Source organism: Rhinolophus sinicus, linkage group LG03 (genome assembly GCF_036562045.2).
Source record: "Rhinolophus sinicus isolate RSC01 linkage group LG03, ASM3656204v1, whole genome shotgun sequence".
NCBI classification, from domain to species: Eukaryota; Metazoa; Chordata; class Mammalia; order Chiroptera; family Rhinolophidae; genus Rhinolophus; species Rhinolophus sinicus.
The window spans coordinates 79,856,715-79,882,824 of NC_133753.1; the positions used below are offsets into that span (position 1 = coordinate 79,856,715).

At 37.1% G+C, this 26,110-nt stretch overlaps 1 protein-coding gene across 8 annotated transcripts in view; it reads left to right on the forward strand.

Annotated features, from left to right (window-relative positions):
• The window catches only part of AKAP6 (A-kinase anchoring protein 6), a 461,784-nt gene that overhangs the window by 325,878 nt on the left and 109,796 nt on the right, over positions 1-26,110 (forward strand). For all 8 annotated transcript variants that reach the window (XM_019754535.2, XM_019754539.2, XM_074328129.1 and 5 more), the window contains one exon: positions 14,112-14,232. In XM_019754535.2, coding sequence (XP_019610094.2) covers positions 14,112-14,232 — 121 coding nt within the window. The remainder of the gene's footprint in view (positions 1-14,111; positions 14,233-26,110) is intronic.

Here is a 26,110-nt window from a genome sequence, read left to right on the forward strand (position 1 = left end):
CTCAATCAGCAACAGGAACAGTGTGGTGACTATGGGGTAGCAGAAGCTGAGGGAGGGAGGAACTGACCTTTTGGCAGTCTATCCTCCCCTCTCAGGTCGGCATAAAATTATCTTTAAGAATGTTTAAAGAAATACAAAATATGAACAGACCGATTACTAGTAGGGAGATTGAATCAGTAATCAAAAACCTTCCAACAAATAAAAGTCCAGGACCACATACCTTCACTGGTGCATTCTCCCAGATGTTCAAAGAGTAATTAACACCAATCCTTCTCAAACTACTCCAAAATATAGAAGTGGAGGGAACACTTCCGAACTCATTTTACAAGACCAGCATGAACCTGATACCAAAACCAGACAAGGATGCTACAAGAAAAGACAATTATAGGCCAAAATCCATGATGAGCATACATGCAAAAATCTTCAAAAAAAATTAGCAAACCAAATTCAACAATATGTAAAAAAGATTATATACCATGATTGAGTGGGATTTATTCCAGATATGCAAGGATGGTTCAACATCCACAAATCAGTCAGTGTGATACACCACATTAACAAAATAAAGAATAAAAATCCCATGATCATCTCAACAGATGCAAAGAAAGCATTTGACAAACTTTGTTATCCATTTATGATACAAAATCTCAACAAAGTGGGTATAGAAGGGACATATCTCAACATAATAAAGGCCATATATGACAAGCCCACAGCTAACATCACACTCAATGGTGAGATGCTGGAAGCTTTTTATCCAACATCAAGAACAAGACAAGGATGCCTACTCTCTCCATTTCTTTTCAACACAGTACAGGAAATCCTAGCCAAGCAATTGGGCAAGAAAAAGAAAAAAAAGTATCCAAATTGGAAAGGAAAAAATAAAACTGTCACTATTTGTAGATGACATATTATTGTGTATAGAAAACTACAGACTTCCTCAAACAATTGTTAGAATGAATAATTCAGAAAAGTTGCAGGATACAAAATCAATACACAAAAATCTGTTATATTCATATACACTAATAATGAGTTATCAAAAAGAGAAATTAATACAATAATTTCATCAAAAAGAATAAAATTTCTAGGAATAAATGTAACCTAGGAGGTGAAAGACCTATATATTGAAAACTGTAAGACATTAAAAGAATTGAAGAAGACATAAATAAAGGGAAGGCTATCCCATGTACATGAGTTGAAACAATTAGTACTGTTAAAATGGCCTTACTACCCAAAGCAATCCACAGATTCAATACCTATCAAATTTCCAATGGCATTTTTCAGAAAAAATTGAATAAACAATCCTGAAATTTGGAACCATAAAAGACCCCAAGTTGCCAAAGCAATCTTGAGAAAGAAGAACAAAGCTGAAGGTATCAGACTCTCTGATTTCAAACTATATTACAACACGGTAGTAATTAAAACAGCACAGTATTGGCATAAAAGCAGACATATTGGTCAATGGAGCAGAACAGAGCCCAGAAATAAACAGACTGTCATATATGGTCTATTAATTTATGACAAAGGAACCAAAAATACACAATGGGGAAAGGACAGTCTCTTCAATCAACGGTGTTGGGAAAAGACAACTACATGCAAAAAATTAAATTGAACCACTATCTTAAATCATACACAAACACCAACTCAAAATGGATTAAATAGTTGAATGTAAAACCTGAAACCATAAAACTCCTAGAAGAAAACATAAGTGATTAACTCCTTGGCATAAGTCTTGGCAATGGTTTTTTGCATCTGACACCAAAAGCAAAAAGCAACAAAAGGAAAAATAAATAAGTAGGACTACAATCACACTCAAAATCTTCTGCACCGCAAAAGAAACCATCAACAAAATGAAAAGACAACCTACTGAATGGGACAAAACATTTGCAAATCATATGAGGTCTGACAATTAAGTTCGTAAACTTGTTGCAATGATGTTGCTAACCTTTTTTGACACTGTGTTTCCCTGAAAATAAGACCTACCCAGACAATCAGCTCTTATGTGTCTTTTGGAGCAAAAATTAATATAAGACTCGGTCTTATTTTACTATAATATAAGACCGGGTCTATAATATAATATAATATAATATAATATAATATAATATAATATAATATAATATAATATAATATAATATATATAATATAATATAATATAATATAATATAATATAATATAATATAATATAATATAATATATATAATACTGGGTCTTATATTAATTTTTGCTCCAAAAGATGCATTAGAGCTGATTGTCTGGCTAGGTCTTATTTTCAGGGAAACATGGTATCAGAGGGATTATTCATTATGAATTTGTTCCAACTGGACAAACAGTTAACCATGTTGACTATTTGGAAGTACTGAAAAGGCTGCATAAAAATGTTAGACGACCTGAACTTTTCGCCAACAATTCATGGCTCATGCATCACGACAATGTATCAGCTCACAGGGCACTGTCTGTGAGGGAGTTTTTAGCCAGTAAACAAATAACTGTATGGGAACAGCCCCCTACTCACCTGATCTGGCCCCCAATGACTTGTTTCTTTACTTCTTTACCCAAAGATAAAGGAAATATTGAAAGGAAGACATTTTGATGACATTCAGGACATCAAGGGTAATACAACAACAGCTTTGATGGCCATTCCAGAAAAAGAGTTCCAAAATTGCTTTGAAGGGTGGACTAGGCACTGGCATCACTACATAGCTTCCCAAGGGAAGTACTTTGAAGATGACCATAGTGATATTCAGCAATGAGGTATGTAGCACTTTTTCTAGGATGAGTCCGCAATCTTAATTGTCGGACCTCGTATATCTGATAAGGAGGTAATATCCAAACTATATAAAGAACTCATACACCTCAATAGCAGAAAAACAAAGAATTCCATTAAAAAATAGGCAGAAGATCTGAATAGACATTTTCCCAAAGAAGACATACAGATGGCCGATAGACATATGAAAAGATGCTGAATGTCACTGATCATCAGGGAAATGCAAATCAAAACCACAATGAGGTATCACCTCACACCTGTTAGAATGGCTATTATCAAAAAGTCTAGAAATAACAAGTGTTGGCAATGATGTAGAGAAAAGGCACCCATGTGCACTATTGGTAGGAATGAATGTACACTGGTGCAGTCACTACGGAAAACAATATGGAGGTTCCTCAAAAAATTTAAAAATGAACTACCATATGATCCACCAATTCCACTTTTGAGTATTTATCTGAAGAAATAAAAAAAAACACTAATTTGAAATGATATATGCACCCTCATGTTCATTGCAGGAGGATTTACAATAGCTAAGATATGGAAACAACCTAAGTTTCCATTGATGGATGAATGGATAAATAAATTGTCACATATAAATACAACAGACTATTATTCAGCCATAAAAAGAAACAAAATCTAGCCATTGTGACAACATGAATGGACATTGGGGACATTATGCTACATGAGATAAATCAGACAGAGACAGACAAATACTGTATGATCCCTCTTATTTGTGGAATCTAAAACAAAAATAAAAACAAAAATCAAGTTCATAAATAAAGAGAACAGATTGGTGGTTGCCAGAGGTGGGGTGGGGTGGGGTGGTAGAGAAATTGGTAAAGGGGCTCAAAGGTAAACAAGGTCACTTTGGTTGTTTCCATGTCTTGGCCACCGTAAATAAAAGCAATGAACACTGGAGCACATATATCTTTACAGATAAACGTTTTCAGATTTTTTGGGTAGATACCCAGGAGAAGGATTGCTGGGTCATATGGTAATTCTATTCTTAATTTTTTGAGGAACCTCCACGCTGCCTTCCGTAGTGGCTGCACCAGTCTGCATTCCCACCAACGGTGTATGAGGGTTCCTTTTTCTCCACAGCTTCCCCAACACTTGTTACTATTTGTCTTGTTGATGATAGCCATTCTAACCAGTGTGAGGTGATATGTCATTGTGGTTTTTATTTGCATTTCTCTGATGATTAGTGATGTTGAGCATCTTTTTATATGTCTATTGGCCATCTGTTTGTCCTCTTTAGAGAAATGTCTATTGAGGTCCTCTGCCCATTTTTTTAACTGGATTGTTTGTCTTTTTGTTGTTGAGTTTCATGAGTTCCTTGTATATTTTGGCTATTAACCCCTTATCGGAGGCGTTGTTTGCAATATCTTCTCCCATTTGGTTGGTTGCCTCTTTGTTTTGTTGATGGTTTCTTTTGCTGTGCAGAATAGATGATTGGATAAAGAAGATGCGGTAGATATACTCAATGGAATACTACTCTGCCACAAGAAAAGATGAAATAGTGCCATTTGTGACAACATGGATGGATCTTGAGATTATTATGCTAAATGAAATATGTCAGACAGAAAAAGTCAAGAACGATATGATTTCACTGAGATGTGGGATATCAAACTGAAAGCAACAAAGGAACAAGATAAAAAAAACAAAAAAACAAAAACTCATAGACACAGACAACAGTTTAGTGGTTACCAGAGGGTAAGGGGGGCAAAGAGGGTAGTGGAAGAAGGTAAAGGGAGCCAAATGTATGGTGATGGAAGGAGAACTGACTCTGGGTGGTGAACACACAATGTGATATATAGATGATGTAATACAGAATTGTACACCTGAAACCTATGTAATTGTATTAACCATTATCACCCCAATAAATTTTAATTAAAAAGAAGGTAAATAAGAAGAAAATGCAGTTCATGTAAAACAGGTACAGAAATTTTGAATAACAGTATTTAAAAAATAAAGAAGTAAAGAATGCTTGTTTATTTTAAAAAGTATGGATAATTGGAACATTTTGATTTCAGTCAGAATCTTTCCTGCTGTGTTATACAAGTTTTCCAAAATAAAACACTACATCATTGAGAATTTCAGGTGGTGTCTTGATTGGTAGGAATTAAGGACTACAGCTATCTATTATTTTCTGTCTTAAAGCTGCAGGCAAAAGCTTCCAATCCTAGATATTAGAATTTATTAGGTCTGCTCAGATTACTTCCAACTACACAAACAATATTTATTGTTAGGGATAGTCATACACTCAATGTAGTCTAATTTCTTAAGGGAGGAGAGAGAATGTACTAGATTAAAAATTAAAGACTGGAATTGAAATTGGCACTCTGCTACCTCTTAGCTCTGTGATCTTGATAGGGACCCTTAACCTCCTCAAAATGCAGTATCTCTGTCTGTAAAATGGGAATATATATCCTATCCTAGTCTACGTCATATACTTTTTGCTTACTTTTTCACATACTTTTTAAGTAGGAATATAATAATTGATAAGAAAAGGTGCGAAATACCTGGAATGTAGTAGATATGTGAAAAATCAGTTAATGGAATGTACATTGAGCAACTACTATGTTGCAGGGAGTGGTAGGAAATACTAGGAGTGAAAAAGATGCATGAGACTTAATCTTGACAGTCCTCAGTCTAGTGAGGGAGAGACAGACCCCCAGAGGCAGCTTCAAGAAACAATGGGCAAAATTCAAGAAAGAGAATATTATGGGCATACCTAGGAGGCCTGCCTAATCTAACCTGGCTAGAAGAGCTCAGAGAGGTTTATGGGAGGAGGACACATCTGAACTGTCTTAAAAGATGCATAGACAGTAGCCACTAGAGAAAGGCTAGTTAGAGGGAGGATGAGGATTTCAGCCACAAGACAGTAACTTTGTAGGGTGTGTGTGTGTGTGTGTGTGTGTGTGTGTGCGCGCACGTGCGTCCTGTGTGCATGAAGTGTTACTATAAATAATAATTTGATGTCGTTGAAACAGAGCAGCATGGGAATGTTTCCTGACTCTGCTTGGGAGTCCCAAGGGAGTTCTTAGGGACTTCTGCTCTTGAGGTGACGTTCTAGATGATACCTGCATCTCATCAGCTACATTCCAAGCTTCCTCTGGCTGTGGGTGAATTTGAGCAATCTGTACAGATGGAGATGTAGTCAAGGTTTACGCCCTCTATCAATGAATATAGGAGTAATTCACCCCTCACCATGCAAGGTTTCAGCATAAATTTTACTCCCACATCCAAATAGTATATGTAGGTTATTCCCAAGCATAACAGGCTGAACTAAATGAACTTTAAACACACAAAAAATTAAAAATTGGGCAGGAAAGCTGAATCCACTGCCCTTTAGGAAAAGAAGTGTTTCTGGGTCAGTGTGAACACACACACACACACACACACACACACACACACATACACAACACACACAAACACAAACACACAGCACCGCCAGAGAGAAATGATATTGGCAAATGAAAACAAATCACTATTTAAAATATTGCTTGATTAAAGATCAAGTTTGATTCTCTAAATTAATTAAGTAAAAAGCTACATGAATGACTTTAACCACCTGAAAGGAGAAACAATCACCCTGATTTCAGTGCTGCAGGGTGATTTTTCTGGTTTTCTGTTGAGCAACAGGCCAAAAGTATCTACATGTTGTTAGATGAACATTCATGTTCACTCATATTCTCTCTCTCTCTCTCTCTCTCTCTCTCTCTCTCTCTCTCTCTCTCACACACACACACACACACACACACGCACAATGACCATTTTGAATTCCTGTTCAACGGGGGGTTTTGGAACATTGCTACATAAAACGTTTTCTTTTCGGTGCACCCCGTCCATGAAGTACCATCTCTTACACGTACTGATGTTGAGAACACTTGCAGATAAATCACTAGGCAACCCAAAGAAATCTTGTTTCCGCCATGCATTTCTGCTTTCTTCCCTGGACTCTTGATCTATCTCAATGTCATGAATAGCTGATCCATGTTTAATTTAGGTCCTTTGAGCTCCTTCTCTTATACTCTGGTGTTCTTATTAAATAGCATGATCACACTGCAGCATGCAGTTAAAAGGACCAAAAAGGGCCTGGCTACTTTCTGGCTAACTGCTGTTTGGGTACTATGTGATTATTAAAATAGGTCTTTCTGGGTAAAAACACAATTCACCAGTAGAAATGTGTTCACTTGGCGTCGTGATATTATACCATTTTAGTGTACAAATGCATTAAACTAATTTTAGAACCTAGACAGTCTTCCACTTTAGTGATCTAATGCCACCCATGCCGGGAACCAACAAAGGGTCAACCAGAGAGGTTGTTAACTTCACAGTTAACAGTAAACTGATATATGTATATATTCTTTCTTCCATCTTAACAATGCTTAATTTCTGTACTGCTTTGGAGAGTTGATAGGGCCCACAAAGAGGGAGAGCGATGATAACAGGGACGATTGGGACCTCTGACAAATCTAATCTACCTCCTTTTCTTGTATAGAACTTGAATATCTTCAGGAATGCTATCTTGGGCTCTAAGCTTTCCACACCCAAAGAAAACAGTGAAATCTCATCCATCAGAAAAAGTGTAGTGTCCTAAGACTAAAAATAATATATGTAGGAGGAAGCTCAGCTTCTTATGCCATGGAGTCCTGAGAGCATCTCCAGTAGTTCTTTAAAGAGAAGACTGCATTTGTGCTAGTATATCCCTACGCGAGAAACCAAATTCCCAAGGCATTTTTTTTTTTTAAATGTAGGCTGTAGAAGGGATGTCAAAGTATAATTCAATAAGAGCAATTCCATAGGTAACTAAAACCCTGTAGTCTGAGCATAACACGCTCTGGGCAGGGTCAGCTTCATGGAAGAGATAGATGAAGTCATCTTGGAAGAGGTCTCCATATTAGTTCTGCTACCAGGATTTTGTTAGGAACTGGGTGGCAGAGACCTGTTTCCAGGGTATTTACCTCCTGCCCTAACTCTGATGGTAAATATTCTCTACTGCCTGTTAAATCTTTGAAAAACCAGTGAGGCTTAGGGTGGGGGGAGTCCTTTTACAAAAGGGTGAGCTGCCCAAACCACACTAGGGTGCCCGTAGCCAGTCGGGATGCAGTTCCCTTTTAACACAACAGATAGTCATGGCAAGGTTTATATTTTATTTTGTTTTTTTAGACAACATTGCTCTTGCTTTGTCTTCTGAAGGATGGTTTTCCCATTTGTGTTGGAACCACTGGCTATTCTAAATTCTTCAGAATGGTTTCCAGCTCTTTGGCTAGAACTTTGTCTAGCATATTATCTGAAAACTTACGAGTAGACAAGGGTTTGACTTCCTGACAGCCTAAAAGAATCCTCTAAATACATTCAGAAATCTCCATTGATATTTCTAATTTTATGGCTAATCTTGGAGGTTAGAATTTTTTTTTTTCTTTACAGCTTTTATTTCAATAATGAATGTTTATGAACAGACGGTTCATGGGTACATGAGAAAGTGGGGCCAGTCATTAACAAATTTGTAGGGTTGATTTTATTTTTCTCAGACATTTTCACACGTAGGTGGGTATATATGAGAAATGAGAAAATTACTGCTGGAAAGAACTCCATATTCCTTTTTATTTATTAATGGCAAAGGCAGGCTGCTTTTCTCATGAGGAAGTCGCTCATGAATTTTCATTCAAAATAGTAAATTAGTGTCCACACTTTAATATGTTTAGAGTGGAAAGGGATTCTACATGCAACTGTGCATATCAGATTCCATGTCTGGAAAGCTAAATTTTATTCTTTAATGATATGATGATTGAGCTAGGTGCCACTATTGTATCTCCCTTCTGTGCTTACATGCCTCATGGAGTAGAGGATAATGGGAAATTCTGATCTATTGTTAGTATTTTACTTCAGGAAAATTCTTAAACTATATTTTTACAAGATTTTGTTACCACTTCCTTTAGTGTCTTTTTCTGAAAACCAGAAGCAAACTTTCTTGAGCAAATAAGGTGATCAGTGAATACTTAGTGAATATTTGGGGAAAGAATCAATATGCTAAAGAAGCAAGGAAAATTGGATCATTTAATAGAAGTCCCAATATAGACAAGCTGGTATTTCAGGAACTGGTCTTGTGTTTTGGATGTGCCAGTGTGAAATGAACCATTAAACATACAAAAGATGGATTCTTAAATACTCTAAAATATATATTACTCGACCTCAGTAGAAAAACTGCCAGGACTTTTTAGTGTTATCTTTTCTTCAACCACGAATTGCTCTATTTTCATGATTTCTTCATTTGGTTGTCTGTTTTAATCAAAATTCCTCAGTGGGCTAAGCTGAAACCTCATATATTCACACACACCTCCCATTGATTTCACTTGGGTGAAACTTTATCTTTTAAGCAAAGTTTAGGTTGAAATGTTCAGTTAATGATACTCACTTTAAATACCAAAGGCTGAATGCATTTATGTATTCAAACACGTAGCTAATCAAACATAACTCCCATCAGGGTTTAGAGGAAGGATTATTTCTTAAACTATGCCAGCCTCACAAATAATATATTGCTGTCCAATATGCAGAAAAATGATACTAAATAAGCTTGTTAGTATTTCATTTCTGTGGTGAAAGGACCTGGAATCCTTTCAACCTTAAAAAGACGGAGAAAATGGTAGACAAGATGTTGGGAAATACTTTTGTCAATTATTCATAGTAGTTGACGTAAACTTAAAAATAAACACTGAAGAAAACATTGCTCATTTATTTTTCCATAGCCTTATCCTTATTTCTATTAGATTCCCAGATTATGGAATAAATATGCATAATTCTGTTTTTGTCTAATAAAAACGGACTTTGAATTAGAAGAGTTTTTCTCCTTATAACATAATTAAGCTTTACACTTCCTAAAATGGGAATGTTATACCTGCAACAGAATGTCCAGCTCTTTTATTGTGAGCCCTTCGGATATATGGCAATTTAAAGGAAAAGTGTTCAAAAGAATACCATTTTCGTGATGTGTTTGGTTTATAACATTTTCATAGAGTATGTATGAGTTTGCTTTGTATAGTTTCATAGAGGATATAACATATTCATAGAACACCAAAAAGGTATGTTTTGAGAACTTTTAACATGTAGGAGATTTTATATTTGAATGAATGACTTAACATAAACCCAAGCACAATTACAAAGAAAATTTTATGAGGAAAATCCCTCCAGAAGAGTAGATCCCATTCTCATATCCTTTACAAGATTCTGAGCTACTTGCCACAATTTCAGTCTCCTCTCTCTCCCTTCTGAAAAGAGAGACTAGAGCCACCAGGAATTCAAGAAAATTCTATAAGCTGGTTTGGAATTCAGCTTATAGAATTGGTATATTTGTCAAAGGGACATCGAAGTGTAACTAGTTTCATGCTATCCTTGATAAATTCACTCATCTATGACCTCCACATTGTACTGTACAGTAGCTGGCACCTTTCCTGGAAGACATTGTGTTTTGTAAAACCACTTGCAAAACCCTTAGCACACCTTTGCAGGTAATGTAAACATAAGAAATTCTTCTCTAAAAATTTTCCTGATGCGATAAATACATTAAATTGTAGTTATTTTAGAAGGTTTCAAAAGAACCAACAAAGAAATTCTGGTAATTTAATTGCTGACTAGCTACAAAGTTATATATTTGATTTCACCAAATTTGGAAAACTGTGTGGTCTTTTCTAAGTTGTGAATTAACACATGGCCAAGATTCCTAAATGAGGTACAAATGCTTAAAAGAATGTTTTTCTTGTCAGTATTTGGACCTTATGAGAATTCGTTGTTTGGAAAACACTGGTGCTGATTCTACTACGTTTGTGAAACAAAATATGGAACCAAAGTATTTACTGTGTCTAACAAACTCAAGCATAAATAGTCTCAGCTAGGATGAAAATAGACTACACTTGGAGAAAGAATGAGTACAGCACCTGTGTTATGTTCATTCGCCATCAGGTCTCCAGTGTAGACTATCTGAGAAGGAGCCCGAGGTGCATTTAATTAGAAGCAATGGCTTTTGTTCTGTAAGGAGAGTAATAGGAGGAAAGAGCCCAATGGGTATAAAGACATAATAAAGAACCAATGGAAAAATTCCATAGTTCTGAACATTTGAATCATCCTGTATGTATTTTTTCATTTGTTTAAAATCTATTTCTAAATCTCCTTTAATTTTCACTAGAGAAAATAGGAGGATTTGAAAGGAATGGGAAGGCAACTCCCATTCACAGAGAACCTACTACATCTGGTCATTCTAAGCAAATGTACCATTGTCATCTACTGAAGGCAAAATCTAGCCTTCAGCATGAGTGAGAAGCCTGGCCATGGGGCACTTGTTGCTTTGGTGTTGGCACCTGGGGATGAGATACTATTATCTCTGTCACATACTGCTCTTCTGAAGCCATTCCTGCCCTACTAAAGGTTTTTCATTTCATTATTTACCCTCATTCCTCATCATTCACCAGGTACTATGGTGGGCATTGGGAAGCAGAGATAAATGAATCCCTTGCCCTTGAATTGTTTAGTCATAATCAAAGTTTCCTTTTTATCATACACATATGGAAAATAAAACAGGCTTCTTTATTTTCTCTTACTGACTGATAATTTTTATGAGATATCCTAAACGCATACTTTCCTGAAATCAAGAAACAAATAAACAAACAAATTTTAGGATCAGATTTCAGGCTCTTAAACACAATGCTTTCAGTCTCCCATAATAAACGAACATTCTCTTTAAGGAACAACTCTTGGGATAAATACTGTTTCTCGGATTTCCTATTCTTCTCCTTTCTTTTGGACAAATATATCGTCCAATCTGAGCATATAGGGGACTTAAGGACCTTGTGATTCTGATTCCCCTGGCTTAATGTGGCCGGTGGGAGTAGGCCGGCTGGATTCATTGAAATGAGTCTTGCCCTGGGAATTATGCAGTTGCCCTCCACAGAGGGCTATGACTCTGCTGTTATCTCTTGGCTCAGTCAGGAGGTATTTCCTGCTGTCTAAAGCCTCATCTCAGCCCTCACTGGTCCTGCCAGCTCTTTGAGGTCTGGCTTAGAGGCCCCTCCGGCTCTCCTTGGACGTTCTTGTGCAATGCCTCTATCAAGTTCACCAACCGAACTCCCAGAAACCTCATGGGGGGATGAGAGAACAGTGTAGCAAAGGGCGTCCTGACCAAAGATCTCTCTCTGAGTTGCAAGAGCCCCACTCCAGGTTATTGTGAGGACGTGGATTAAGGCATTGTCTTCCCAGACTTCCTAGCAAGAAATGGAGCTGACATCTTGCACTTTTGGCTTTCCCTTCAACTTGTGCCTTCCATCTAGGTCTTGGGCCAAGAGATGGGACACACATCTGAGCACCTGCTCCTCTTGCCTTTATTTCCTTCTTATTCCCTAAGTCCATGGAGAGGAAAGGGGTGAGTTTTCCCTTCCTTTCCTCTTTACTTTTACTATGACCCTGGACTATACTCTTCTAATTTGGGGGTCACATTCCTCTTTCCCCTGTCTTTATGGTTATAATATAGGCAGGGACAAGAAGAAAGAAATGATGACCGTAATTTAGGAGGCATTTCTAAACAATTGCACCTGTCATGTGAACAAAAGCTTATTAGTCATTCCTTGTTAGTCAGTCACAAAGCTAATAAAGAAAGTCTGATGTTTCTTTGTCTCCATTACAGCGGTATTTGTTTAGTTGTTAGTATTTAGTATTTTGAAATGGGCTACTATGCAGGTTTCACGTATGTGCTGGAAGTCAGTGCTATTCAAGGTGAGGTCCGTGACCACCAGCGTTGCCAGTTGCTAGCGTTTGTTAGAAATGCAGAATCTCAGGCCCCTCCTCGGGACTACTGAATCAGTACCTGCTTTTGAACAAGGTCCTCAGCTATGCCACATGCACATTCAAGTTTGAGAAGCCCTGCTCTAGGCCATCATCCCCTTACTGAAGGTTTGGCTACATCAGCGGTGCCCATCACCGGCATTCACTGCACACGTGTTACTCATTTTTCAGCCAATGACTATCCTTGCCCTTGGGTGCGTATGGGCCTAATCAAGGATCTTTATAATTACAGTAAAGTAATTAAAATAAGCAATTCTAGGTCTAGTCTCCTTCACCAAACACACCTTAACTTTTTTTTTTTTTTTTTGATATCTATTAAGATTAAGTTGTAAATTATGAAAAAGTGGATGTTCGTTTTCTTGGAAAGCAATCATTTAATATAGAGAGACAGGAACAAGGTAGTAATAAGACACTCACTTGATAAATGCAGATTCATACCTCAGGCTGCTGCTTCACTAGTACTAGTAAGGTCTTGTTCAGGTACAGTTTGACAAGACGCTAGCATTGCTTTTAGGGGGATGATGATTTTTGGAGGGAAGGACAAAGTCATAGTTTTTCATCTGCACTTTCATTTTCTGATCACAGTGGTTTAGAAGAATCTGGGCTTTACTTATTCACCAGGCTTTCAATAGAGAATCACATTAATCCTTTTAAGCTCCTTATTCTAATGATTTATTTTGTTGAAAACCATAGTTATCCTCCTTTGAATTTTAATGATTGCTGCCTATTCCAAGATTCATTGTTTTGACTTCCTGTCCTTACCTTTGTTTCCTACATGTCTGTGGGGAACACCTGTCTAATACTGGATCTGCCCCTGGTTCTCACTGGCTTACCAGAGTCACTCAAGCCTATCTCTGAGTGTTAAGCTGAAATGCTGGCTATTCATCCATGACAATAAATGTAGGATGTATGTTTGCAGAGATAGGCAGATAGACAGCAGAGGGAAATATAAATGATTGAGTCATTTCTCAGTGAAAATAATGTTTTGGATATGATAGTGTATTATGATCATTGTAGAGAAATGAGTTATATTAGTATCCTCAATCATAAATCTATTGGCATGCAATATGGATGGAAATCTAGTAGATGAAAAAGAGGGTCAAATTTTGAGGGTACTGTTCTGACCCAAAATTCTGGACCATGTCACCGTCATAAGGCACTGACCCTCCATTCTTCGTTGTTAAATACGGCAGTGCTCTTGTTCAAGGGCATAGTAGTCATTTCGTTCAAGTGCTGCAAATCCTCAGAAAGGGTTAGCAAATGGAAATGGCCATGATAATATGTCTTAGGTATGAGCATCGGAAATACATGTTATGATTTCAGAATCTAAGGAGTGACTATGTCACAAGCTTGAGTTCCTATTTCGCCCACTGTGTAACCACACAGAGAATTGTTCCCTTCTCTTTTTTGTAGGTATCACCTAGGAACATCATGGGTTTTCAAGAATATATTATTCTAATACAAGATTTTAACAACTACACTGTATTTATGCATAATACATTTTGTGCTTTATCTTCAGGCTTCTGGACTTTGATTCAGAATATCAGGAGCTCTGGGATTGGCTGATTGACATGGAGTCCCTCGTGATGGACAGCCATGACCTGATGATGTCAGAGGAGCAGCAGCAGCATCTTTACAAGGTGAGAGCTACTGTGCTTGCCTTTACCTTGCTGTGGAAGATCTGATTAGCCTGACAAGTCAGTCTCTCTCTCTCTCTCTCTCTCTCTCTCTCTCTCTCTCTCTCTCATCTTTGCGTTCATTGTATGTATCATGGTGTCTATTAGAATTCCCTTCCCTGTCCCCAAACTCATTTCCATCTCTTGTGTGCTGACAGGCTGCACCGACATCATAATTGCAAGAAAGTTCCCTTTATAACATTCTATTTGGTGTAATTCTATAGAAGGACAAAGATTTATCTTTGAGATGAATAGCAATAAATGAAATTGCATTAATAAATAGACTGAAACAAAACAAAGGATAAATGGACTGGTAGCATTTAACAAAATGTGTTTTGATTGGAGCACTCGGGTAGATTTTATCCACCTCTCAGATCTGCCCAGAGAAAAAAGAAATTTGCTGTCAGTTTGGCTTGCTGCTTTCAGGGTACAGGGCTTGTCCAATTTAATGTTTATTAGTGATACATAGAGCAGACGTTGTCATATTAAGTCAATACTTTGCGTGTGATTTAAGAAAACTGGCTTGGAACTCACATATTGATTGCAGGCAATCCATCTAATAACTATCTATATTGTTTTCCATGTCTGCTAATTCACCCTTAGCCTAGCGTGTTTTACCAATTCCACTTAAATAGTCTTAGAAGTTCTTATAAAACAGCCATGTGATTCTGACTGAAAAAATGGCTGCAAGATTCATAGTGAAAAAGCTGTCAGGGAGGGTAGAGGGACTTTCCACTGAAATATCAAACTGCCGTAAATCTTCCTCATTTAGGCAATTTTTATTGGAGTAATTCTGACAGTTGTCATCCTTGAATTGCTTTGAGCATATGGCATATTTCAAAGAGCAGATTGTGAATCATAAAAAATAAAATTAATAACTAACTACAGAATCAGCAACAGTATAATGACAAGAAACAACTACCCTCTAGCTTTTTAAGTTTTCTTATAGAATAAGAAATACATTCAAGGTCAAATAAAAGTTGTCTTCTTTCTTCTTCAATGTTTATCATTTTAAGTTACCTTTCCTTAATATAGTATTTCAACTTTTACTTCCTCTAAAGAGAGATATGTGTTTGTACTTTTCAAGGGTCTGGTCGACTTTAATTAGTGTCCCCTGGGAATCAGCTCAGTTAAGAGAAGATGTAAGCTCCCCAGGGCCTCAGCAAATGGTGGTATCTTGCTCCCTAAAGACTTCTGTCCAACATTAATCGAATTTGTTGACTCTTAGCTGTTTCTTGTATGGATAGCTGTCCACGTTAGCAACCAAGCTATCCGATATATCTTTTGGCATAACCTATTGTTAGAGTAACAATCTCAACCTAATATAACCAAAGCTAGGTGATTTCACATTTCATGTTAGGATCAAGAATTACATACGAATAATACCTACAAATCCACATTAATTTGTGATATAAAATATTTGTCTTATTCCTAAGACTTAAGCGTTAAAAATTGAGCCAAACAGGAAAAAAAAAAAGGAATACGAAAGTAACCTATTCATAAGCCATTATCTCAGATTTTATTGCACTCATGCTGTCACATTTTTTTCTTCTTGATGCATTTTGTATTTTGTGCATAAACCACTATTTTTTCAGAAACAGTGCTATTCTTTGTCAAAATCGCATCCATGTAATTTACATCACAATTAATAGGAAATCACTGAACAAAAAGTGCAGTCTTCTTTTTCTCGTGGTTTCCTTGTAAGTGGTCTGCCTGAGAATACCCATTCTGGCATGTTGAAGGCCATTATTCCACCTACTCAGTACTTCTGGGTTATAGTATTTTTCCAAACATTTTCATATTGGGGTTCTTCATTTGTGACTCATAGACTGTCATCATTTTTCTGCTTTTAGGTGTTCAACATATCTAAGTATATTAGATTAGCACTAACTTTGTATTTAGTTATAAGCAAAATGAAAGATTAAGTTAGAAACCAAGGGCAAATGCTACAGGTTTATAGAGTTTTGCTTTATATAAGCCCCCAAATTATCCCAGAGGTTTGGAAACATCCAAAGCAATCCTGAGGATATTGACGAAGGAGTAATTTAGAACTTAAGGTGGCTCCTGAATTAGAAAAACGGATGGAGGAGAAGTAATTTCAAGTCTTTGGCAAGAATATTCAGGGATTCTTAGGTTAGGTCAATATTTCCTATGTCCCATTCCTCTGTTCTAATCTGGTTTTTTTTTTCAGGAATCAACTGAACTGATGCTTTGGGGGAGGGAGGTTTGGAGCCTGTTGTTCATAGAGACCCCTCAAAGAGTAAAGCTTTTCAGTTGGTCCTCAGGTCTTGCTAGGCTTTCAGTACCATTTGATACCACCTTAATCATATTTAACCATTAAATTTGTTGGTCCGGAAAGTACTAATGCTTTATTAGCATTTCTCCTCAAGGGCACCATTAACATTTGGGACAAAACTTTTTTTTTGTTAGTTTGTAGGACTATCCCTTTCACTACTGGACATTTACTATTCATTTTCCCCATGTTTATGACAACTCAGCAGAACATCCAACCCATTTCTCAGCATTTACAACCTATCGCAACCTATCTACTCGTATAACATCTTTATGTCTTAAACCGCTTATAACACCAAGAAAAATGCCTTGTAGTCTATCCATTGTTAAGCAAAACACCTTATACAGTTATTGAACTAAGAGTTGTTGGGTTGAAAAATTAAGGATAGGAATGAAGCTCATGCTCCCTGGTATTAATGAAAAGAATGAGGGTGAAACATGTAAGAGAGACCTTCAACTGAGTGTTGGTAAAATCCCAGGGACTGTAGACCAGAACAGAAGCATTATTCCTTTTATCATAGAATTCGAAAGTTCTGTTCTGCCCTCTCCAGGGGGGCTCTGTGTATTTCATCACTCATCTCCCTTCCTGGCATAGATAGTTATGCCCAGACCCCAATTTAAGCATCTCACAGTCCTAGGTTGATTCCCAAAGTCCACATTTGGAAATGTTGGATTAGAGTAAATATAGTAAGATGGCAACTCAGTGAGAGTGAAGACTTTTTAGGAACTACCTAAACATTAAGTAATAACTTCCTGACTTTACCTATTTATTTGATATTCTGGTCTTTGCTAAAAAATCATATGGCCTTAACTCCTAGATATGGAACTACAGATAAATACCTGAAAGTATTTATTCAGCAGACCTCCTGGGTGGGGCACCTGTTGTGATGTCTTGGTTACCCCCAAACCAGCATAATACACAAATAACTTATAAAGGAAAAGAATTAGATTTAACCAGCAAAGAAGACATTGATACAACCTGACATAATTTAGAACCTTAACATTACAATGGGCTGTAAAGCAGGTTTTCTGTTTAAACCAGGTCTTGTTATTTTCAGATTGTTAGAAATTTAAGACCATTTTCTTTCTAATTAATTTTAAACTGCAGGGTCCTAATTTTTTATTAAAAACTAACCACTCCCTTAAATATACTTTTGTCTTTGTTTTGAGACAGTGAGCCATACTGCCAATATCTTTCCTTCCCCCTTCTCTGTCTTGCCCAGCCTCGGAATGGGGACCTTCTGTACCATTTTAAATAAACATTGGCAGGATCGCCAGCCTAGAAAACACAAACGTACTAGTTTTTTTCTCATTTTTTTTGTCTTCCTTAATCTGAGAATCACCTCCAGGGAGAATTTGCCCCCACTCCCTCACTTTCTTTCTCTTCATTCCTCCTACCTTCCTAAGTAGGACAATTTAATTTGTCAAAAGTAACCACCGTGATTTTGAAAGTTCAGCTCCTATTTGTACTAGAGTTACGAAGCCAGAATTCCTAATCACAGGGAGCTGTCACTCTGCTGGTCTTTATGTGCATTAACTATTAATGGGAAAATAGTTAAAACCCACTTGCAAAGGAAAAGCTCCATTTTTTCATTTCTACATATCAAAGGTGGCATTATTCTTGGGCTCAGGGAAGCTCAAGCCACGTCCTCCCCCATCCTATCAATTTTATAGACTGAATGACCTGGAAACATTTCTTCAGGCTGCTGCCACTGCTGCTGCACTGCCCTCGCAGCAGACACCGCTGACTCTGGGGTGCCACGGGGGTGTGCCCTGTCAGGGCTCCTTACCTTGCCACAAAGGATGGCCCTTCTCTGTCACCCACAGAGCAGAGATGACAGAGCCCCTAGCAATCCTCCATTGGTGTGGGGTTCCAGAGTCCAAGGGTTAATTTCAAGGGCCAAATTCAGAAGATGCAGTCTGGTGATCATTGTTATAATTGAACAAGAGCTGTTTTTAGATAGTATGAAGCTCAGTAAAAAAAAAAAAATCACGTTTATAGATTTGTTCCTTGAGTGAATGGCTTAGCTGTTCTTCATCAATAAAATATTAGATTATATGATTTATAAGGGGTTAACAAATAACCCTCCCAGCTTAAAAATAATATGAAATTAGCACCCACTTCAACTAAGACCTTTATACTTTCAAGGAATTTATACTGAAGATTTTATATTTAATTATGAGGGTTAGTTATTCATATACTTCTGCTTTTATGGGGAAAATGCAAATATCCTTTGTTTCTCCACTGGTACAAGTATTATGCAGATATGTTCCTGTGTGCAAAAGGAAAAGGACCACTTATTTTGCATTAGACAAAGCTCTGTTTAGATTAATTACATTTTTACTCTGCTATGGATTCAGGGTTGTTTATAAGAATTCACAGGAAAATAATAAAAATATTTTAAACTATAAATCAGAACTGGGGAAAATATATAAAGATTAGAGTCTATTTCTGTGACAAGAGTTAATATGTAGTCATACACTGTAAGGTCCTACATAATTACTAAAGATGGTCTCAACTTTTTATTTTGGGTTTCCTGGTAATTGAAAACAAAGAGAAACGTGGTCAAACGCAACATTTACATTTTTGCCACGAGAAAAAAGTCACACGTCCTTTGAAGACATTAAGTTTATTTTGATATTTAGATATGAAATATTTTTCTTTTGGGAGTTTTTATAGAGAAATATCTAACCACAGTATTTCTTGCAAGTAAATTTCAAACATAATACTTCTAACAAGTGAATTAATTCTTTTTCTCTGACTCTGTTACCAGGTAATGTTTAGAGACTTTGAGTACAGCTCTCACCCAAAAGTGGCTCCTTTCAATGATTGTTTGGCCAGGTGGGATTAATAACAGAGGACCTCAGTATTACATATTGGAAAAAAATAATATTAGTAAAGTGAGAGAAAATGGAAGCATTGAAAAGAAAGAAGAACAGTTGAAATAGTTAATATAAAGTTAACCAAACAACAGAGTAAACGAATAAAGTACAATCATGAGTGGATGAATGAGTAGGTAAGAAAATGTTAAAAACCAAACACAAACAAATAAAAAATAAACTGAACAATGAAAAAAGAATTGTTTCAGGGGGAAAAAAAAACAGGTAAGAAAAAGGGATAAGTTTTAAAGGAGAAAATGTTACTTTGAAGAATTTGTGTGTCTATTAAAAGACATGCATTATGACTTTTAAAAGAAACGTGTATGGGATAGGATTAGAAATTCTGGTCAATAAGAAATATTGTGTACAAGAAGAAAAATGTGACATAGTTGACTTTGTTATTTTATAACTATTGATGCCCAAATGATGTTATTGTTGCTATAAACCAATCATAGAAAACCGATGAATCACGCTATCCCTATATTTTATAAATTCACAAATTTCAACCCTCTATAATAGTTCTCTTGCACTTTGTTCTGGACCAGATTGATCTAAATAATTTCATATGTGGCTTGATACCTTTATGACTGAACTTAGGTTCCTAAAAATGTAATGCTAGGCTGGTTCATAGTCCAGGTCACTGCAGCTAGGCTTAAAATAGAAGAAAACCTATTGACTTAAAAATGTTTTTTTTACCATTGGTGTATAGAAGTACACATCAAAAAAATAAAAGTAATCCTGTTAATTAGGCCTTATGTTGGCGTTTCAGTACCCAAATTCCCTACCTTGATTGTTCAAAATGAAGCAAATTACTAGTTATTGAAGAACTCAAGGTAAAAATATACCAGATATATCAGGCACAAGAACCTAATGGTAATTTTTTACCTCTTCCCCAGTAGATTAATTGTAGATCTTAATTGTATGTTAGATTAAAATTCCATTAAGATAAGAAGAACATGCTTAAAATCATTATATTATTTCAAATAACATTATCTAGTCATTTTTAAAGTGATCAGAATGGAAAAACCTAGGCTGTCTCTACTGCTATCTAGAAATGAATTTGTTGTTGCATTTTTATTAAAGTTCAAAAAGTCCTTAGATTAACTGTCATATTAATTTGAGCTTTGATGAATCAGTGTTTGCTATGAATATTTGAATATATATATATTTTCTTTTCTCTTTTGAGAGAGGGCAAAACTCATCTTGAAAATGTTTAGGAGAAGAAAAAGTAGATGGATGTGGTTTCTGAACACTATGAAACATTGTTCATGCTGGAGCTTAAATTCCTATTTGAAAAAAACAAACAAAAAAAAGAGAGAAGGATGTTAGGAGAATAGTATGCCAAGAAATAGTTGGCTCTGTGTGCACAGGGGCAAGGAAGGGAAGCCCCGCCAGCAGTTTTTGTCTCTGGCGGGTGAGCTACTGTCCGGAAGGTGCGTTGGCTCTCTGTGCTGCTGTCTCTCTCCCTGGCCTGGCCTGCTCTGGCCTAGAGTGGATCAAACAAGCCGTGGGGAAAGTTCCCCTCATTTGCATCCCTTCTAGACAGCCCTGTCGTACTCTTTGCTGACAGGAAATCACTGTCTTTGTCACCTTTTCTCAGGGCCCTCTTTTTGGCAGAGATGGGCCATGTGACCACGCTTCCTCACAACAACAGGTCTGGCTCAGGATTCAATGACATGTTTTCCTCAGCGTTTCAATAAATGGGGTAGAGGAGTCAGTAGGAAATGACTACACTCGTTTTGGTGAAAAGATAATTAACACTTGAAGGACTAATGCTACAATCTATGGAATTATGCTTCAAATTGAAGTTAATCTATCACAAAACTTTTGAAAACTATCTCCCATAATGTTACTGTTTAAAAAAACAAACCTTGAATGCGTAGTAGGAGTTGGGTGTGTTGGAGGGAGAGTAGAAAGAAGGCGGAGAGAGAGGGGCTTTGGATGTGGGGGAGACAGAAGGAGGGAGAAAGGGAGAGGGAAATCATAGCGAGCATTAACTACGTTTGAAAAAGCCACGTAAATGGGCTAAAACGTCAGCGTTCGGGACTGAACACTGGAGCATGTGAAATGCTTACTTAGGTGATATGAATAGGACGCTGGCAAACAGAAGCAGCAGTGTGCTCCTAGAAAACTGTGCTTAAAGGAGTCTCCGTGGCAACAGAAATGCAGTTCCAAAAGTAGACGGAACTTTCCTCAGAAAACATACTATTAATAACAACCTTCCGGAACAACTTGGAACAATTTGACGACTTGCCAATAATAATGCCAAGTGTTCTGCAAATTAATCTAACACATAACAGTTATGTTTTCCTTGCCCGTAATTCTGCAGGACCCTACCTAGAACTCATTGCTTTTCAGTGGCACAAATGGGAAAAATATTTCTAAATGTTGTCATGGAAAAAGAAAACCAAAAGAAATGCTAGTGCCCGATGATTTTGTTCAGCCTGTTGGAACCTAAAAGAGAACTTAGTTTAATGAGATGAGTTTATTCTAGTGAAAGCTACCACATTGAATATCTCATTCCCACAAAGATGCTTCTAGGAGCAAAGCTTGGTAAAGGGTTAATAGTCTGACACTCACTGTGATGTAAAGCACATCTTGAGGCCATTGGTTATATAAATGTAACACTTCACTAAATATGTGCTGCATGTTATTTTTAAAAGCATCATCATTTCTTGTCAGCCCAGAGAATAAACTAATCTTGGATCTATGTGGCCAATGGGAATCATTTGAATTCTCCTGAAGGCTATAGGTTTGCCAGCCAAGGAAGTGTGTTCCCCTCCTCTGACCTTTCTTGAATCCTTGGATCTAAAGGTTAAAAGTAATCAATAACTCATTGCGCTGCTTGGTTTCAGGGTAATAAGTAATAACCATCATGTTAAAATCCAAATGATTACAGATAGCACTTAAATGAGTTGACCTGTTTGGGAGCTTTTATTAATTGCAATCAGGGTAATCATTAGAGTTTGCTAATAAAATTTTGGATTAAATTGCAAATATTTCAGCCTTTAACTTTTGGAAAATAGCTTTTACTTAATTAGATGTGAATATGCACAGTGTTCCCTCCTGTGTTGAGCTGAGAGATTTGGCTTTAACACCACATATTTGTAAATTTCTTTTGTTTATTTAATAAACTAAATTAGAGGAACATTTAAATTCCTTATAAGAAAGGGCGTTTGGTTCCCTGCCACCTTTAACTCCTGAACTGCTCAATATTATGTATATGTTTCAGGTCAGTGAGTTAATGGAAATGTCCCTCGCCTCCTTTTTAGCATTTCCTATTTTTAAATTACTTATCTTCAGTGGTTATATTCATATTTGGGCTAATCTAGTTTGAAGCTAGAAAAAAATTGTTCAATGTGTGATTAAACTTTACAGACAACCATGGTATGAACTGGGGTTTACTAATTTTCTTTTTTAAAAAGTACCAAAGTTTAAAGATGAAAACCATGTATTATCTCTGACAAAGAGGTCATAATATAAAAGGATAAATGTTAGGTTTAATGTTACATGCAATTACAGCAAGAAGGCACTGGTTATCATAATTATAACCACGAAGAAGTATATGATATACATGCTACTGGATCCAAATATTTTGTCTTTATTATCACTCTAGTTTTTAGAATTGATTAGAATTTCATGCATATGTTCCTAAAGCAGGAACGTGGGCCTAGAAGGTACCGAGATCATATTTTAGTTATTTCCAAAGAAGTCCTGGCACCTGTTCAGAATAGGCTGGTAAGCCCTGGAGGGCGGGGAGGAGAGGGGAAGCTCAGTCATGGTGCTTTCACAGATAAACTCATTCACCTCCATCCTTCTTGTGCTTATCTCACTACCATGTCTAATTTTAGAAGGAGGTAGATTTGTTGTTGTCCAAGGAGCATCATTTTTGGAGTATTAGGAATTCCCCAACTCCACTACCTTTGTTGCTAAATGTCCATACTGCCTTAAATCCCATCCTTAAGATTTATTTCTTTGGGGTAAAAAGGAGTGCACTCTACCAGATGCAGATATTCTATGGGGATGGGGTGAGGTGAGGTGGGAGAATAATAGTGAATTAAATGCCAATTTTAGCATCCAGTTTAAACAGAAGGGCCCTGGGAAGGACGTTGATAGAGAAGAAATCCAGAAAAGGGACCAAGAACAGATGTTATCTACACCATTTAATGAAAAAGGAAGTGTGTGTGTGTGTGTGTGTGTGTGTGTGTGTGTGTGTGTGTGTGTGTGTGATGAGATAGGAATAGGACAGAGGAAGAAAAAAACTAACATTGGCCAAATCTTACCCTTTGCATATGTCAGTGCCCTACACACGTTATCATACTCAGTGGTTACAATGATCGTGGATTCTTTTCCCCATTCCAATGGACTCTGAGCCTGAAGTGCAGAGAGGTTCAGTGACTAACCTAAGGACAATAGTTTCTCATTCTGGTTAGGCTAGGGTTTGCTGGTATAACAACCTCCAAATCTCAAAGGTTTAAAGCTGCAAAGATTTATTTCTCATATATACATGTCTCTCACGGGTTAGCTATGGGCTCTGCTTGGCATTTTTCGCACTCCAGGACTCAGACTAATGGACCAGCCACCCTTTTCAGTATTCCCTCAATGTGAAAAGAGACTTCTAGAAGGTCTCACTCTGTTCCTTAAACCTTCTACCTGAAAGAGACATATGTCACTTCCTTTCAAAACCATTGGCTAGAACTAATCACATGGCTCCACCCTACGCCATACTGGATGGGGAAATGCATCCCCACTTTATATGCCTGACAGGTAGAAAGCTGGGAATATTTCTTGAGCTGTGCCAATAACTACCACAAGAAATGAGTAACTATGTCAGGATTTGAAGCCAATCAGGATGGTCCTCATACCCACAGTCTTTCTCTCACATGCTGCTTGCCTGCTCGCTGTCGCCCCATATCCTCCTCTCTAAATAGGCAACACTCTTGTAAGAACATTATGTCCTCCCTCTACGTGAGCTTTTTGTGCTAAGATAGAAAGGAGAAGATCCCAAATATTTAGATGGTATATCTGCAGAGAAAACCTGATGGTCTTGGGTTAGCTCTTTAGCCGATCTTCAGGCTGTTCCGTGAGAGCCCCCAAACTTTCTTAAGCACCTCAGCATCCCCGGGGAAGTGTTGCTCTGTTGAGCCTCGCAGGAGCTTCCTATATTCTGTCAGATTCAGCAAAGCTAAGGCTGAAAATATTTATGTTTTTGGAGGAGAGGCACTAACGGCGACATTGCCCCAAGAGAATTCAACCTTGTGGATCCTGTTACTGCCAAAGGGAGATACTGAAGCAGGGTCCCCATGGAGAGATACTCCAGAGGAATGTCATTTGCAGAAAGAAATACTTTTCAGTCCTCTCAAGGAAGCAAATTCAGTTCTCAGAAACAGGGACGTTCCCAAGCATATTCTTAATAATGTGGACATTTGTAAAGCTTATACGTCCTTAAACTAGGCAATTCTGCTACACTCTATCCCTAATGAGGCACACTGGGGTAAGCTAAGAGGGAAGCAGTGGTCTTCCTGCTTAACTTTGATTCATTTACATAAGATACAACACACACACACACACACACACACACACACACTTCTTTTTCTAAAGTTAGGAAAAGAGTCAACCAGGCTAATACCCTTATTGCTTTTGCAGTTGATTTTAATTTTTCTTCCAAACTTACTCATACCACAGAGCTGCACTCTTATTTCCAGAAGGAGATCTATACACCCCTGAAACTCATCTGCACTTACTATTTCAGCTGCTTTGCTAAGTAGTTGATTCCATATGCTCATAGACATTTGCATAAAGCAAATTAGTGATTTGTGGTATTGCCCTTGTCATCTCATTTTAGCCATTGAGAACTAGGCAGTCTGTGGAAGAGGTACACATACACACATAGTTATGCACACACATTTATGTACGTTTACACATATACACATGTATACAAAGTGCTAACTTGTTTATTTTTTTAAAAATCTATCATCAGGATTAAATTTGAATGAAAGATTCCTTAGACCAGATATACTTGTAGTCCCAAGACATTTAAATCATGCATGTATAAATAACTGTATACAATCCCTTCTATATGCCAAGTTTCAGTCTAGAGCTCATTTCTATGTTATAAATCTCGGCATATTGGATTTTGTTACCTTCATTACATTAGCATTATGCCTTTCAGTACTCACAGGTGCCTCCTTGAGAGACCCCTCCTTGAGAATAATTTAGCTGTGAGTTCTCTGTTATTAATTAAATCCATATTTTTCATATGGGTGATAGATTTGGACTTCGTGGACCAAATGTGAGAATGAATGATTATAATTTTTGTTAGACTCTATACTCCGGGAGGGCAGGATTCATGTCTGTGCTCTTTATTGATCTATCTCTGATGCCTACCTAGCACAGGACCTGACACAGAATAGAAGCTCAATAAATATAAGCTGAGAAACATTTTTCCAATGAGGCTTACTCAATAATCTATTAATTAAATTATATTACTCTATGCTATCAATTCATTACTTTTTCAAGAAAACAATCCTATTTTCATGCTATGGTAATTGAGTCTAAAAGTTTATGGCCTCCTCATATATTATATATAAAAACAAAACAAAATCTCTCTCTTTGAAAACCAAAGTGCATAAAGGGCAGTTCTTAGAGAACTCAGATTTGGCCCAGTGGA